This window comes from Vipera berus, assembly GCF_964194415.1.
Source record: "Vipera berus genome assembly, chromosome: 1".
Taxonomy (NCBI): domain Eukaryota; kingdom Metazoa; phylum Chordata; class Lepidosauria; order Squamata; family Viperidae; genus Vipera; species Vipera berus.
In genome coordinates, this window is record NC_138202.1 from 106174598 (window position 1) to 106189417 (window position 14820).

Sequence of the window (14820 nt, forward strand, 5' to 3'; positions counted from 1 at the left end):
ACTGAGAATTTGGTAATGGTTTTCAAGGCCCCACATGGTATGGGTCCGGAGTACCAGACGTGATCTGAAGACCTATTTATTTGAACAAGCCGGCCTGGCCTGATCGGGGATGTGTTGGGGTTTTATTGCGTTTTTTTACACTATTATTTATTGTTTTAGCTCGGGCTTGTATTTAATTCTCTTTTAACTTTTGTACTTTGTATTTTATATGTGCCCTGTTCACCGCCCTGAGTCCTTCGGGAGAAGGGCGGTATACAAATATAATAAACTAAACTAACTAAGATCAAAGGAAGATGGAGGGAATATACTGAAACACTTTACAGTAGAGATGTCAGCATCCAAGATACCTTAGAAGATATTCCTTACTTACAAGAGTAGTACTAGCACTCTGATCATTAGGAACTGATTGAGGATCCTCTAAAATATGGCGAGCAACAGAAGAAGAATCAGTTAAGATTCTAACCAAATCTGAAGAACAACACAGTGGCCAACTGACTGGATGAGGTCAGCCTACATTCCAGCATCAAAAAAAGGAGGCTTAACAGAGTGTGCAAACAATTGTACAATATCCTTAATTTCACATTCCGTACCCGTAAAATAATGCTTAGGATCATCCAACACAAATTAAAGTTTCTAGATGGAAAAAGATGTTCAAGCTGGCTTTAGAAAGGTTGAGGAACAATGAAACATAATTACTGGTGCATGTTAAATAATTAAAAGCCAAAGAATGTGGGGGGAAAAAGTCAGTATGTGCTTCATCAATTACAGAAAAGCCTTTCATTGTGCTGATCATGTCAAGCTGTGGAAAGTACTCAGAAAAATGAGAGTACCAGAAAATCTCATGGTCTTCATGAGAAACATATACAGCCAGGAAACCACAATATGGACAGAACTTGGTGAAACAGATTGTTGCCAGAGTATTGTAACTAGACCGTATACTGTCCCCTTATTCATTCAGCCTATATGCTAATACACATATACACACAAACACACACACAAGGGGAAGCTAGATTGGAAGAAGATGTGTGTAGTTTTAAAATTGGAGGAAGGAATAGCAATAAATTGTGCTACCCTGATGACACTACTCTGATAGCTGAATATGCAAAGGATCTGCAAGCCCTAAAGCAGTAAAAAGCACAGTGAAAAATGGGACTAAAATTAAGTATAAAGAAGACCACAGATAGAGCAACCAAACTTAGAATTGGCAATTAAGATATCGAAATGGTGGACAACTTCTGCCTTTTAGGCTCAACCATCAACAGTAAAGGAGCAAACTGTCAAGAAACACATTGCAGACTAGCACTTTGTAGAGCAGCCATTAAGCCCTTGGAAAAGGTATTCAAATGCCATGTTGTGACTACACCTACAAAGATCAGAATCATACAAGTCATGACATTCCTGTGACACTCTATGGAAGTGAAAGTTGGACTTTAAAAAAAGCAGGTTAGGAAGTGGACATTCTGGTGAGAGAGAAGTTCCCTGAGGATGGATTCCAACACAAGTCCAAAAGCTTGGAAGACTAAATCTCTGGTCCTGGTGACTGACCCAGATTGGATCCTGAAGAGTACTAACACCTTTGGACTTTGATGTTGGAGAAGACTCTTGAGAATACTGTAGACAGCCAGGTAAACAAACTGGTGGATCATTGAACAAATCAACCCAGTTTTGCTTATACTCCTTATAAGCAAGTGGTGGGAATGTCATCCTAAGCGCTACCAGGCTTTGAGACCCAGAATCTGGTAACATTTAGGATTTGATTATACAAGAAAGGTTGAAATCTTGAACATGCAGCCACAACCTGCAAAAACCTGGTAGAGTTTATGGATAATCTGGCCAGCAGCCATGAAAACCCCCATCCTCTAGAATGTCTTGTCATCAAGAACAAAGATTTTTTTGTATTCTGGCCTCACTAGTGTAAATTGCTTGCCCAATCAGCATAATAATTCCTGTCTGAGAAAGGCCAGCATTTCTGCTATAGTACAAAAAAAAAGAGTTCTCAAGCCAGAATGGGGAAATTGTCTAGAAACAGAGGCTTTGGGACCTTTACCCTGTTCATCTATGACCCAGCGTTTACCCCTTTAAACGCCCACTGATTTTCCGCTGCGCCAATGGGATGGAAATGCGAGAAATTCCATGGAATTTTCTCAGAGCTGCAACAGCTCTGTTACAGGAAAGAGACATGGCTAGAGAACGGCCTTCTCTGAGCAAAGAACTATGTCATCCCATCTCTTGATTGAGAGCCCGTATTGTATTTTCCTTGTAGGGATAATCCTCTGATACTCATTGGCTGGTCTGGTGTGAAGATACAGAATGTTCAGTTACTCAGAGAACAAAGTTGTCAACAACAATTGTTCCCAACCCAATCCCCATTTATGAAAAGACGTAACTGTTTTTCAATTGGTTTTGTATTTTTTTTAAAAAAAGAGAGAGAGATGGGCTCAGTGAACAAACTGAAACTTTAAACTAGAAAAGCTTTTTGATTCACCTGTTGTTCATCATCATACCTTTCCCATTCCAATGGGATTGTAGGTATAGTGGAGTTTTACCTTTTTTTTGTTTTTTTTAAAAATAAAGTACAATTGGGTTTCTATCATCACAGCCTCCCAAATACATTTAAAACTAGGCTCCTAGTCTACTGTGCTTGCCTGTGTGCAGCATATACCGAAAGAAGAAAACCTGTTTTTTGTTGCTGTTGAGAACTGAATTCCTTTGTGGCCAATCTCCTGGGTGTTCACAATGATTGCCAGTGTTGGGCAGAACCCAGTGCCAAAAAATGGGCTCTCTTTCACTCTGTGATCCTCCCAATTCATTGTCTCTCTTTCAACAGATCCCATTCTTCCCCTCTCTTGATCACCCACTGACCAGTTGGCTGCCAAGGAGTCTGGACTGATGGTCTGCAAGGAGCTTTTGAAATATAGTTAAAAGTCATTTATGAATCATTTATTTGCTTTTTTAAAAAAGAAAATTACCCCATGATATCACAGTTCAAAACGACCACAGTAAAGCTAAATTCTACTAACTCTGCCCAACCATGAATGTACTCTTGACCCAAAACAGAAGAGGTGAACATGTAAGTCTATGAAGCATTCAACCCTGACAACCTTTCCCCCGCTTCTTGCATTATATTTCATGCCTTTTAACACATGGCACTAAGGCTGGATTGATTTAGCAATAGCACTAAGACTTATATAACACTTCACAGTGCTTTACAGCCCTCTCTAAGTGGTTTTACAGAGTCAGCCTATTGCCCCCAACAATCTGGATCCTCATTTTACCAACCTCAGAAGGATGGGAGGCTGAGTCAACCTTGAGCTGGTCCGGATCGAATCGCTGGCATTGGGCAGAATTAGCCTGCTCCACCATATTTTATCCATATTTTATGGAATAAACCACAATGGCTAGTTAATTCAATAGTTACTAAACGTTTTTAAATTTTGTACTTTATGCTTTTTTTCTTTTTTAATTGTTGTGAGCCACCCTGAGTCCTTGGGGAGAAGGGCGGCATATAATTTTAATAAATCTCAATCTCTACTAACCATTGAACTCTCAGTTTCCCCCATCCTCAGTCAGATTAGGTATTGTGTTGTGATCCAACTTCTACAGAATGATTCAAATCTTAGAAAGATAAGCCTATGGACAGGGATCCTGTTAACTGCCATTTTAAGAGTCACTAGCAATCTCTGAAAACACAGCCCAAGTTATTGCCTAAAGAGCAAAGCAAAAATATGGGATTTTTTTCCTCCCCTCCCTAGGCACAAATGTGTCCGCTGCACACATCAATGAATAGTAGTAGTACAGTACTTACTAGGGAAAAAACCATGAAAAAGAAAGTACAAAGTGGACAGAACCCTCTGGTTAAATTCTTTCTGTATGGCATCATAACAAACAAAGAGAAAAAAAAATCCAGAATAAATACAGCATGAATCTATTTCTTTGTATCAAACAGCAGGAAAGTAGTGGGCCTTTTTGGGAAACCATGCAACTCTAAATATACATGAGACTTCTGGAAAGCATTGGTCAGTGATGACTTTAGCAGGCATCCCGGTGGGTTGAGTGTGCTTTCCTGAATGCATCCCCCAACCCACCCACCCCACTCCCGCATTCCTTGCATCAAGGATCTGCTCTCTCCTCCACTGCTGACACAATAACTCACTTATGCTTCGAGGGCTTGCAGAGTGCTGAAGAAGGAAGGCTCACAAGAGTTCATTGAGGAACTTCCCATATAAGACAAAGTATGCAGGAAATCCAAATTGAGTTTATTTCTTTAATAGCAACCGTAGGGAACCAGCAGACCTTTCTTTGTTTGCCTTTGGCCATGGCCAAAATCCCCTGGTTGGGCCTTTGCCCTGGTACTGTACATCCCCATAAGATTGTCACCTCATCCCTAAGGTCAGTGGGTTAGGACGCTGAGCCTGTCGATCAGAAGGTTGGCAGTTTGGCGGGTCGAATCCCAAGTGCCGCGTAACAGAGTGGGCGCCTGTTACTCGTCCCAGCTTCTGCCAACCTAGCAGTTCGAAAGCACGTAAAAATGCAAGTAGAAAAATAGGGACCACTATGGTGGGAAGGTAACAGCGTTCCGTGCACCTTTGGCATCTAGTCATGCCGGCCACATGACCACGGAGACGTCCTCGGACAAGCGCTGGCTCTTCGGCTTTGAAACGGAGATGAGCACCGGCCCCTAGAGTTGGAAACTGCTAGCACGCATGTGCGGGGGAACCTTTACCTTTACCTTTAAGACAGAATGAAGTCACAGAAACCTGTGCTGATGTTAAAGTCATGCTCCCCTCACCAAAAAGAACTAATTTTAAGATCAGTGGGGAAGATACTAGGCCAAAATTCTTCAACCATGTGAAAAATAAAAATCCCACCATCTATTAGTTATCTTTGACCTATGCTGCACGCACACTTTCCTGGGATGCAAGTGGCCCTCTTTGGCCCAGTCTGGGAGTAGGAGAGAGGTCCTGCTTGCTACAGTACTGGCAGCTCTCTGTGGCTGTTAAACAGCCGACCAACAATTGAAGGTTTTCTAATGTAATTCTCAGCATCTTCTCCAGATTATAATTCTTGGTGAGAATCCATGAATTATACTTCTATTCAACTCCACAATTTGCGCAATGTAACTAGGCATCTGCAGCTAGAAAAATATAATGAATTATATTGCACACCTCCACCCACAGAACACACCCCCTCTGGCAGTTTAAAAAAGAGGAACAAACAGCCACTACCACATGCTTCTCCCAGAAGAAGGAAGCTAAAGCCACCAGCCTGAGGATGACGGATGGGATTCCGTCGAAACGTTGCTCCTACACCTTCAATTCTACGCGGAAAAAACCTGAATGACCAAAGATCCACATACAAACACCCGCGAAAACCTCAGAAAACAATTATATTGATCTGTCTATGTCTGTCAATGAGGAACAGCAATAAAAGCTGATTCAGACATAATTAAGGCTACCAGATGTCCTAAATGGAGGACTTGTTCTAATGTCCTCCAACTGGCAGGAATAACATTACAGAATACAGCATACAGAGTTGGAGGTGACTTTGGAGGTCTTCTAGTCCAACCCCCTGTTCAAGCTGGAGACCTTATCTCATGTCAGACAAATGGTTGTCCAATCTCTTCTTAAAAACCTCCAGTGTTGGAGCACCCACAACTTCTGGAGGTAAGCTGTTCCACTGATTAATTGTTCTCACTATCAGAAAGCTTTCTCTTAGTTCTAGGTTGGTTCTCTCCTTGAAAAGTTTCCATCCATTACTTCTTATCTTGCCCTCAAGTGCTCTGGAGAATAGGTTGACCTGCTCTTCTCTGTGACATCCCCTCAAATATTGGAAGTCATCCCAGTTCTTCTCTTTCTTAGATTACGCAAGATTAAGGCAGTTGCATGATAAATGATAAAGCAGAGACATCACCCTGTCAACAAAAGTGCATATAGTCAAGGCTATGGTCTTCCCAGTTGCAATGTATGGATGTGAAAGATGGACCATAAGAAAGGCTGAGCGCCAAAGAATTGAGGCCTTTGAACTATGGTGCTGGAGAAGACTCCTGCGAGTCCCTTGGAATGCAAGGCGATCAAACCGGTCAGTCCTAGAGGAGATCAGCCCTGACTGCTCTTTAGAAGGCCAGATCCTGAAATTGAAACGCAAATACTTTGGCCACCTAATGAGAAGGAAGGACTCACTGGAGAAGAGCCTAATGCTGGGAAAGATTGAGGGCAAGAGAAGACGAGGACAACAGAGAATGAGGTGGCTGGAAGGAGTCACTGAAGCAGTAGTAAAGGTAAAGGTAAAGGTTCCCCCGCACATGCGTGCTAGTCGTTTCCAACTCTAGGGGCTGGTGCTCATCTCTGTTTCAAAGCCGAAGAGCCAGCGCTTGTCAGAGGATGTCTCTGTGGTCATGTGGCCGGCATGACTAGATGCCAAAGGCACACGGAACGCTGTTACCTTCCCCCGTAGTGGTCCCTATTTGTGTACTTGCATTTTTATGTGCTTTTGAACTGCTAGGTTGGCAGAAGCTGGGATGAGTAACAGGCACTCAGTCTGTTACACGGCACTCGGGATTCGACCCGCCAAACTGCCGACCTTCTGATCGACAAGCTCAGTGTCCTAACCCACTGAGCCACTGCGTCCCTTGAGCCACCGCGTCCCTGAAGCAGTAGGCGTGAGCCTAAATGGACTCCAGAAGATGGTAGAGGACAGGAAGGCCTGGAGGAACGTTGTCCATGGGGTCGCGATGGGTTGGACACGACTTTGCAACTAACAACAACAACAACAATGATAACTGGGAGAACTGGCTGTTTTGATAGGTTTTGAGCAGCCTTCCATGAGATGTCTGTTACCTTGTTTTGAGTGTGGGTTTAGCTCTCTTTAGCTCTCTTTCAAAATAACTCTCAACTCTCTGTCAAAAAAAAGCCCTCTGATAAAGAACTGAATAATGGGCTAAAGGAGTTGCCTTGAAAAACCAGAGAACTATTCCAAAGTTACCAGGCAGCTCCCACTCCAAAAGTTAGCTATTTAACAGGCTTGGGTTTTGATAATGGGTAAATCTGTTAGACCAAACATGTCAAAACCATCTGCCAATCACAGCACTATTGAGATAGTTGGATGGTTTCGCTAAGTTAGTGATGTGAGAAAGAAGGACACTGAAGCCACAAGGTTTAATCAATGACTTTGTCCCGCACACCCCAAATTAGGACCCAACTATCTTGGGGCAAGCTGTTATAGAAGCTACCAAACCAGATCTGCATTGGCAACAGGGATAGCAAATTCATGTCAGTTTAGTTTTCTGACGGCTTAAGGATGGGGAGGCAGCCCTTTCAGCTCTGCTGAGTGAAAGTGATCCTCCAGAGGGTGTTGAACTCAATTGTCACCGTCTTTTAGCTAGAGCTGCTGAAACTGTGCAGCAACATCTGGATGGACATCTGTTTCCTTATGGGAAAGAAGCCTGAAGTAGTATGTACAAATAGGAATAGGTCTAATTAGATATTGTGAGCTTTACTTCTAATTCCCTGTTTATAAGATTCGGTGTAGTTATGCATCAAAAGAGGGTAGTTTTGGAACCAAGTTACAACTTACAGTACTCATTGTATTCATGCCTCTTCCCTATGTGTGTATAAACAAGCATTGTCAAAAGGCAATAGGGAAATTTATTTCTATTGTTCAAGGGATCAGCGAGAAAGTGGAAATCCTGTTATGTAACTGGAAACCATGGAAAGGGGAATCTATCTTGCTAAAATAATTTGAACCAGCAAATTTAGCTTGCTTCCTTTCCTAGTAGCAAATCAATCTGAAGTACATCCAGAAGTCAGTATCCCTCACATTTTCTTTTTCTATATTTTAAAATGAAGGTTAATTAGAAATAACTAATAAACAACAACATCATGTAATGCATATTTTCCTAAGCCCCATTACAAGTTGCTTCATTATGGCATGATAAAAAGTTTATGAACCATGTAATCAGAAGAAATTGATCCCGAGTGCTCTTACTCACCCTCATCATGGAAATGCAAATTAGGAAAAAGAGGACAGAATGAGGATTTCTTAAAGAAGTGTGTAATGCCAAATGAACAAAGTAACCTTTGCCAGAAGCTTCATATATATAAACCACCCTCACTTCCTTTTAACTTTTTTTCCAGCACATTAGCACCACCTAGTGTATATTGAAAAAATAACACAATTTGACTGTAAATCTATTTTTTTCCATACTGTTATCCAGCTACAGATTTTTTTCCCCTCAAACCAAATGGATGAAATTCTCTGTGATGTCTAGAAAAAGATAAGGAGTTGTACAACTAAATGTTAAAGCTAAATATGGGATTTTCATATCAGTTATGCTTCTAGGTATGCTAATTAAAAGATTTCATAGATCCTTCTACAAAATGAAGCAAATATGAAGGCCTATATTAATCAATGCTTTAGAATGGGTGATGTCTTTTCAATGACTGGAAGGGACAGAGAAGAGTGATAACATGCAGGGCGCAAACTGCGGAGCTTAGAAGTGATTCATCAGAATTATTTTTCCCCCAGCCTGTTCCCTTTAAATGTACTGGATTAAAAAAGGATTTCTAATTTAAGATGAAGAAAAGTGATTTATATTTTCAATGGAGCATTGAGGTCAGGCCAATGCACGCAGGCTCTGACTTTTCATAGACAGCTGTCAATTCCCTGTCAAATCATGAACTCTATAGGTTCCGGATACACTGAAATTGATGTTTGATGTTCAACGAACATGATCAAAGGTATGCAAGTAAATTCTGTGAGGAAAAGATGAAAAGTCACTAGGAAATTTAATTTTAAAAAGCACACAAAATTTTGAGCTTAAGGTGAAGTTCTTAAGTTTCCATTTTGGGACAGTGTTGTAGACCTTAACTCACTCTGAAGTAAATACCTTGAGAAAGTCTATCAAAAATCACTGTATAGTCTGATCAGCAGCTAAAAACCTCAAATGTGATGTAGGCACTGGTCAGTGACCTCCACAAAACCATTTCAGCTACTAGGAGGTGATAGCTGACTTTAACTTTCTTTGACCCTTTCAGCACAGGAATCCAGAACACACAAAGCCCGCTCACTATGATCTAAAAAAGATGTTCTTCAAAGCATTTTATTCTAAGCAAGATATTATGGCAAGACATTGCCAACAGATAAATGCCAACAGACAATTCTCAACACAATTTCCCCATTGTCAAGAGAAAGAGAAGAGCTCAACTCCTGGTGACCTCATGGAAACTTCTAAGCGGTTTTCTTGGCAAAATGCAGAATTGGATTGCTATGTCTTCTTCCAGGATGTTTTCGGCTTCCTACTCTACAGCCCCACTACTTCCTGTTAGGATCCACCCACGTTGTGGGGATGGGATATAGTTGTGCTATATTTTCCATTCTCTCTAAGGCACAAATTAGGGAGTGTTAACTGTTCAAATCAAGGGCAGAAGGTACGGTAAGTACACTACTGTCAATGGACAAAAACATAGAGAGGAAAACTGTGCCACCTAGTGGTCAAATGTGTATATTTTTATTATTATAATAGCTTGCCTTCGGAGATGTAGAATAAAATAGTACAGATTGCCTCTGCTTTTGTCTTTTATTTAGATTTAGAAGATGCTTTTGAGAAAGATCCGTTTAGAAGATGCTATTGAGAAAGATTTCTCGAAATGCAGCAGCCTCTCTTTCTCTGTAAAATGAATTAGATTTTATGCTTCGGGCAGTTTGAATAATTTACAGCTGTGCTCTATCTGCCTCCTTCTATGATTTTCTACTTGACGTAGAAATAGAATTTCTGGTTTTCAGGTTTGCAATAAGATAAAATACACATTTTTTTCAACTGGCTAAACACAGTTTTCTGACTCAAAACCTAGCAGAATGGTCACCTACTCGGAAGATTAATCTGCATTTTAAATCTAAGTATGTTGCACAAAACAACCTTAGTCAATAACATATTTAGTGAGAAAAAAAGAAGGAAAAAGAATAAGAGTGGAGGGTAAACATAGCCCTTGTTGGACAGGGTGGGAGGAGAATTAACATTCAGCATGGACTTTGATTTCTTAACCTTCTTCTAAATTAGGGCTGCTCTGGAGCAATTTCTAAAATACTTGTTTAAATTCACTGATCACATGATCTAGCACACAAAAGACAAATACTTGAGCAGTTCACTGTTGCTTTGTCATTTTAAAGCCTGCTGGGACTAATCTCTTATCATATTTCTAATCGTCCCAGAAGAATGGATCCTGGGACCTGCACTTCTTATATTCTACTAAGAATTGCTCTCCATTCTGGGAGCTAATAAAAAGGCGAAGGCAAAAATCTCCTGGTGTTGATTTCATGGACACTGCCTTGTACCATTTTTGGCAACATGCAGAATTTGTTTGCCACAGCACTCCATCAAGATGTATTCTTGACTTTTCAGGCCAGTTGACAGTATTTCTTGGCTATCTTCATCTGATTATCATTTTGTATTGATCCTACACAGCTTTTTCAAAATCAGCCAAGGCTGGTTAGGGTGCTTCCCCTTAGCTGAGCTCAGAAGGAAGAGGACTTCTCCAATGGGATAGATAGCAAAAATAATAAACAGGGATAAAATCCTGTGAGGGGGTCTTTGGTGCTCTCTGAACTCTCAGTCCATGAGTCATAAAAGAGCAGAGGTTGCCTACACCTGACCTATATTATACCTGTGCATTTGGTTTTTCTTGCCTAAATGTAGAACCTTACTTTTTTACCATTGAATTTCATTTTGTTAGATAGCGCCCAGTGTTCAAGTCTGTCAAGATCCTTCTGTATCTTAAGCCTATCTTCTGGAATGTTGGCTATTCCTGCCAGCTTGATGTCATCTGCAAATTTGATGAGTTCCCCATCTATCCCTTCATCCAAATCATTGATGAAGATGTTGAAGAGCACTGGGCCCAGAACAGAGCCCTGGGGCACTCCACTACACACTTCCCTCTATGTAGATGCAGTTCCATTGAGGACCGCATGCTGAGTACGGCCGGTCAGCCAGCTATGAATCTGGTGGTGATGCTGTCTAACCCACATTTTTCTATCTTATCAAGCAGTAGGTTGTGGTCCATATACAGGCATATTTTATGTTTGTATATAAATCTCCAAGAAGCCATTAAATGACAAGGGAAAAGAGAAAACAGCAAGCAGGGACAGGTGAAAAACGATCAAACCAAGTGAGTCTACTTAATACAAGAGGATTAAAAATTACAGAGAGCCAGTTTGATGTAGTGGTTAAGTCATCAGGCTTAACAAACTGGGAGTCTGTGGGCTTTGCTCCCACCTTACTCACACAGCCAGTTGAGTGACACTGTGCCAGTCACTTTCAGCCCTAGAAAGATGCAATGGCAAGCCACTTCTGAAAAACCTTGCCAAGAAAACTGCAGGGACTTGCTGAGGCAGTCTCTGAGAATCAGATCCAGTAAAACAGAAGAAAAAACAAACAAACAACAATTGGGGGTGGGGGTGGAGGTTCTACTAAGCAGAACTTTATTCCTTCTCAACACAGAGCAATCTTTTCCTTTATATTTTTCTACCCAGTTTCACATTATTTACTGATAAATTGGCACAGAGTAAGGCATTTCTTAATAGGTCAAGAATGATCCAACTTCATAGCTGAAATATGGCTACCCACCAAGCACAACTACTTATATGGCCATTAGACTACTCACCCAAACTTTGTGGTTAAAATACCGCCCAGGGATGATCCAAGAATTACTCCTATTCCAAAACAAAGTCCAAGCTTTCCTAAAGCATCAGCACGTTTGGCAGGAGTTGTCAAATCTGTTATAACCATCTGTGCACCTGTGAAGACAGTGGAAAATTGTGAGCTTTTATTGAACTACAAATCATCTTTCCTTGTCCATTTCTGAAGGGCTGCAGGCTCAATTAATAACCAAGATAACTGGAGTCAATTGACTCCTGGATTTGTATATCTTGTAATATTACCTGGTAATCCATGAATGAAGATGCCTGGAACCCTGGAAAGAAAGAGCAGGGGGACACTGATGGTTACAGAGAGGAGCAAGAAGCACAGAGATCCAGCCAAATATGAAAGGGTCAAAGCAGCTCTAGTTCCAAACTGGTCAGCAAACCTGGAAGAAGAATGCAGTATATTTAGAACATTGACTGAACCTTAATTAGAAAAGCAGAACCCATCATATTGGAAACCATCAACCTGATCTTCAAAAAACCAGAACATGAACCTAACTACAGGTTGTACTCAACTTAAAATCATTTGTTTAGTGACTATTTGAAGTTACAATAGTATTGAAAAAAGTGATTTACGGTCAGTCCTTGCAGCACCCCCACAGTTGTGTGATCAAAATTTGGTATGTATTTACGATGGTTGTAGTGTCCCAGGGTCATGTGATTGCCATTTGTGACCTTCCCAGCTGGCTTCTGACATAGTTAATAGAGGAAACTGGATTTGCTTAACAGCTGTACAACCCACTTAACAACCGCACTACTTTGCTTAAAAACTGTGGCAAAAAATGTCATAAAATCAGGTGCGACTCACTTAACGAATGAAATTCTGGTCCAATTTTAGTTGTAAGTCGAGGACTATCCCTGTCTGTCTGTCTGTGTGCCTGCCTCTCTCTCTCTCTCTCTCTCTCTCTCCCTCCCTCCCTCCCTCTCTCTCCATCCATCATCTATCTATCTATCTATCTATCTATCTATCTATCTATCTATCTATCTATCTATCTATCTATCTATCTATCTATCTATCATCTATCTATTATCTATATATCAATCATCTATCCATCTATCATCTTTCTATCTCTCTATCCATCTATTATCTCTCTCTCTCTCTCTCTCTCTCTCTCTCTGAATATTGGAGAATATTCATTAGGACTGATGAGTACCAATCAAAAATAGATGCTCAGAATCATTCTAAACGTATGTGATCCTGAAAATTTTAGCAACTAACACAGACTACTAAATTGCCATCTCAAGCAAAGTCTTCCTATATAGTCTTTCCAATCAACTGATGTTATCAGCAGCAGTAGCATTACACCAGTGTTCCCCAAGCTTAGAGAAAATTGCATGGACTTCACTTCATAGAGTTCTCGGCAATGACCCTGCTCCTTGGAAAAATCTGTGAGCTTGTAGTCTGAAGACACTCAGGTTGAAAGGAAAACAGTTTTGCTCTTATCAGATCCCTAAGTAGTTAATACACAATGGAGGATATGCTTTAGATTTTTCCCTTTTCTGTTTTATCCTGCATGTGTAATTGAAATAGGATACTAAATCTGAATTATTTTCCTAAGTTAAACATGACACTATTAATTTAGGACAATTCTGTCATTGCACAATAGCTCAGAAGAACAACCCTTTAGACTTACCTTCCAAAGATGGGGCCACCCAGAAGCTGAAGAATACCAAAGAATGTTTGCAAGTATCCAAATCCAATTGCATCCAAACCCAAGTTAGTTGCCAAATACTAAAACAGAGGAGAAAAATAGAAAGGCTAGACATTACATTTTTAAAAGGGAAGGTGTTAAAAAAAAGTGATCATGACTTCTGACGATCTAGGTCAGGGGTCTTCAAACTTGGCCCTTTTATGACTTGTGGACTTCAGCTCCCAGAATTCCTCAGCCAGGCACACTGCCTGAGGAATTCTGGGAGTTGAAGTCCACAAGTCATAAAAGGGCCAAGTTTGAAGACCTCTTATCTAGGTAATCTTCTTGACATCTGTTAAGAAATGGTTGCTGTTGTCTTTTCATTAATTTTCATTTTACAGTATAGCCTACAGCAGGGGTCTTCAAACTCGGCCCTTTTATGACTCATGGACTTCAACTCCCAGAATTCCTCAGCCAGCATGCCTGGCTGAGAAATTCTGGGAGTTGAAGTCCATGAGTCATAAAAGGGCCGAGTTTGAAGACCTCTGGCCTACAGCAATTAATTCCTTAATGGTCTCTCATCAAACTATTAATCAGGTTGGATACTGCTTTCAATCAGCCATGTTCAGCTAGGTATACCCAGGGCTTTTTTTGTCATAGAACGCTCAGAACGGAGTTCCGGCACCTTTTTTGGATGGAACCTTGTAGGGTAGGCAAGGCGGGTTGTATGACATGTGTGAGTTCTGGCACCTTTTTCTTTTACAAAAAAAGCACTGGGTATACCTATAAACCAGGGGTGTCCAACCTTGGCAATTTGTGGACTTCAACTTCCAGAATTTCCCAGCCAGCATGGCTGGTTGAGGAATTCTGGGAGATAAAGTCCACAGGTCTTAAAATTGTCAAGGTTGGACATCCCTGCTATAAACTGTAACTCACCTTCAAGTCTCAGTTCTTCTTTCTTCCTTCATTTTAAAAGAAAATGAAAGGAATACTTCTGCATCCACTCCTATTGGTCAGAGGGTTAAATTCAATTTGATGGAGTTTTCAGGTAGCAACCCCCCCCCATCCCACTACAAACCGATGGGGGGGGAGTTGATTAAGAACCACTTTAAACTTCAGGTTTAACTTTGTGTTTATACATGATTCATTGAATTCTGTTAAACTCTTTTATATGGTTATAAGCTCTTGTCTATTTAGTGGAAAATAAATATTTACATTATAAAACACTTAGCAACTTTTTGCAGCCTAAATCAAAAATAAGCAAGGGATTATAACTTTAATTCATTTTCCTCAGTAATTGTTTTCTCTTTTATCACTGAAGAGTCCAAAAGAATCAAAAATAACTTCTGGAAATGATCTAGAGAGGGGCAGTTCTACGTTTGAGAAACTGATTTCAAAGTTGCACCCAATACACCCCTTTTTAAAACATCAATATACATAATAAACAACTTCATTCCTAGCAATTAAACCTCAATAGCCTGAACGGCCTATAATT

The 14820-nt window shown here is 40.6% G+C and overlaps 1 protein-coding gene across 1 annotated transcript in view; it reads right to left on the minus strand.

Moving 5' to 3' along the window:
* Window positions 1–14820, minus strand: part of SLC67A1 (solute carrier family 67 member 1) — a gene marked incomplete at its 5' end in the record, with an annotated part of 117411 nt that overhangs the window by 59058 nt on the left and 43533 nt on the right. The window contains 3 exons of the mRNA XM_081330413.1: window positions 11655–11787; window positions 11932–12077; window positions 13329–13426. Of these exons, the coding sequence (XP_081186539.1) occupies window positions 11655–11787; window positions 11932–12077; window positions 13329–13426 (377 nt within the window). The remainder of the gene's footprint in view (window positions 1–11654; window positions 11788–11931; window positions 12078–13328; window positions 13427–14820) is intronic.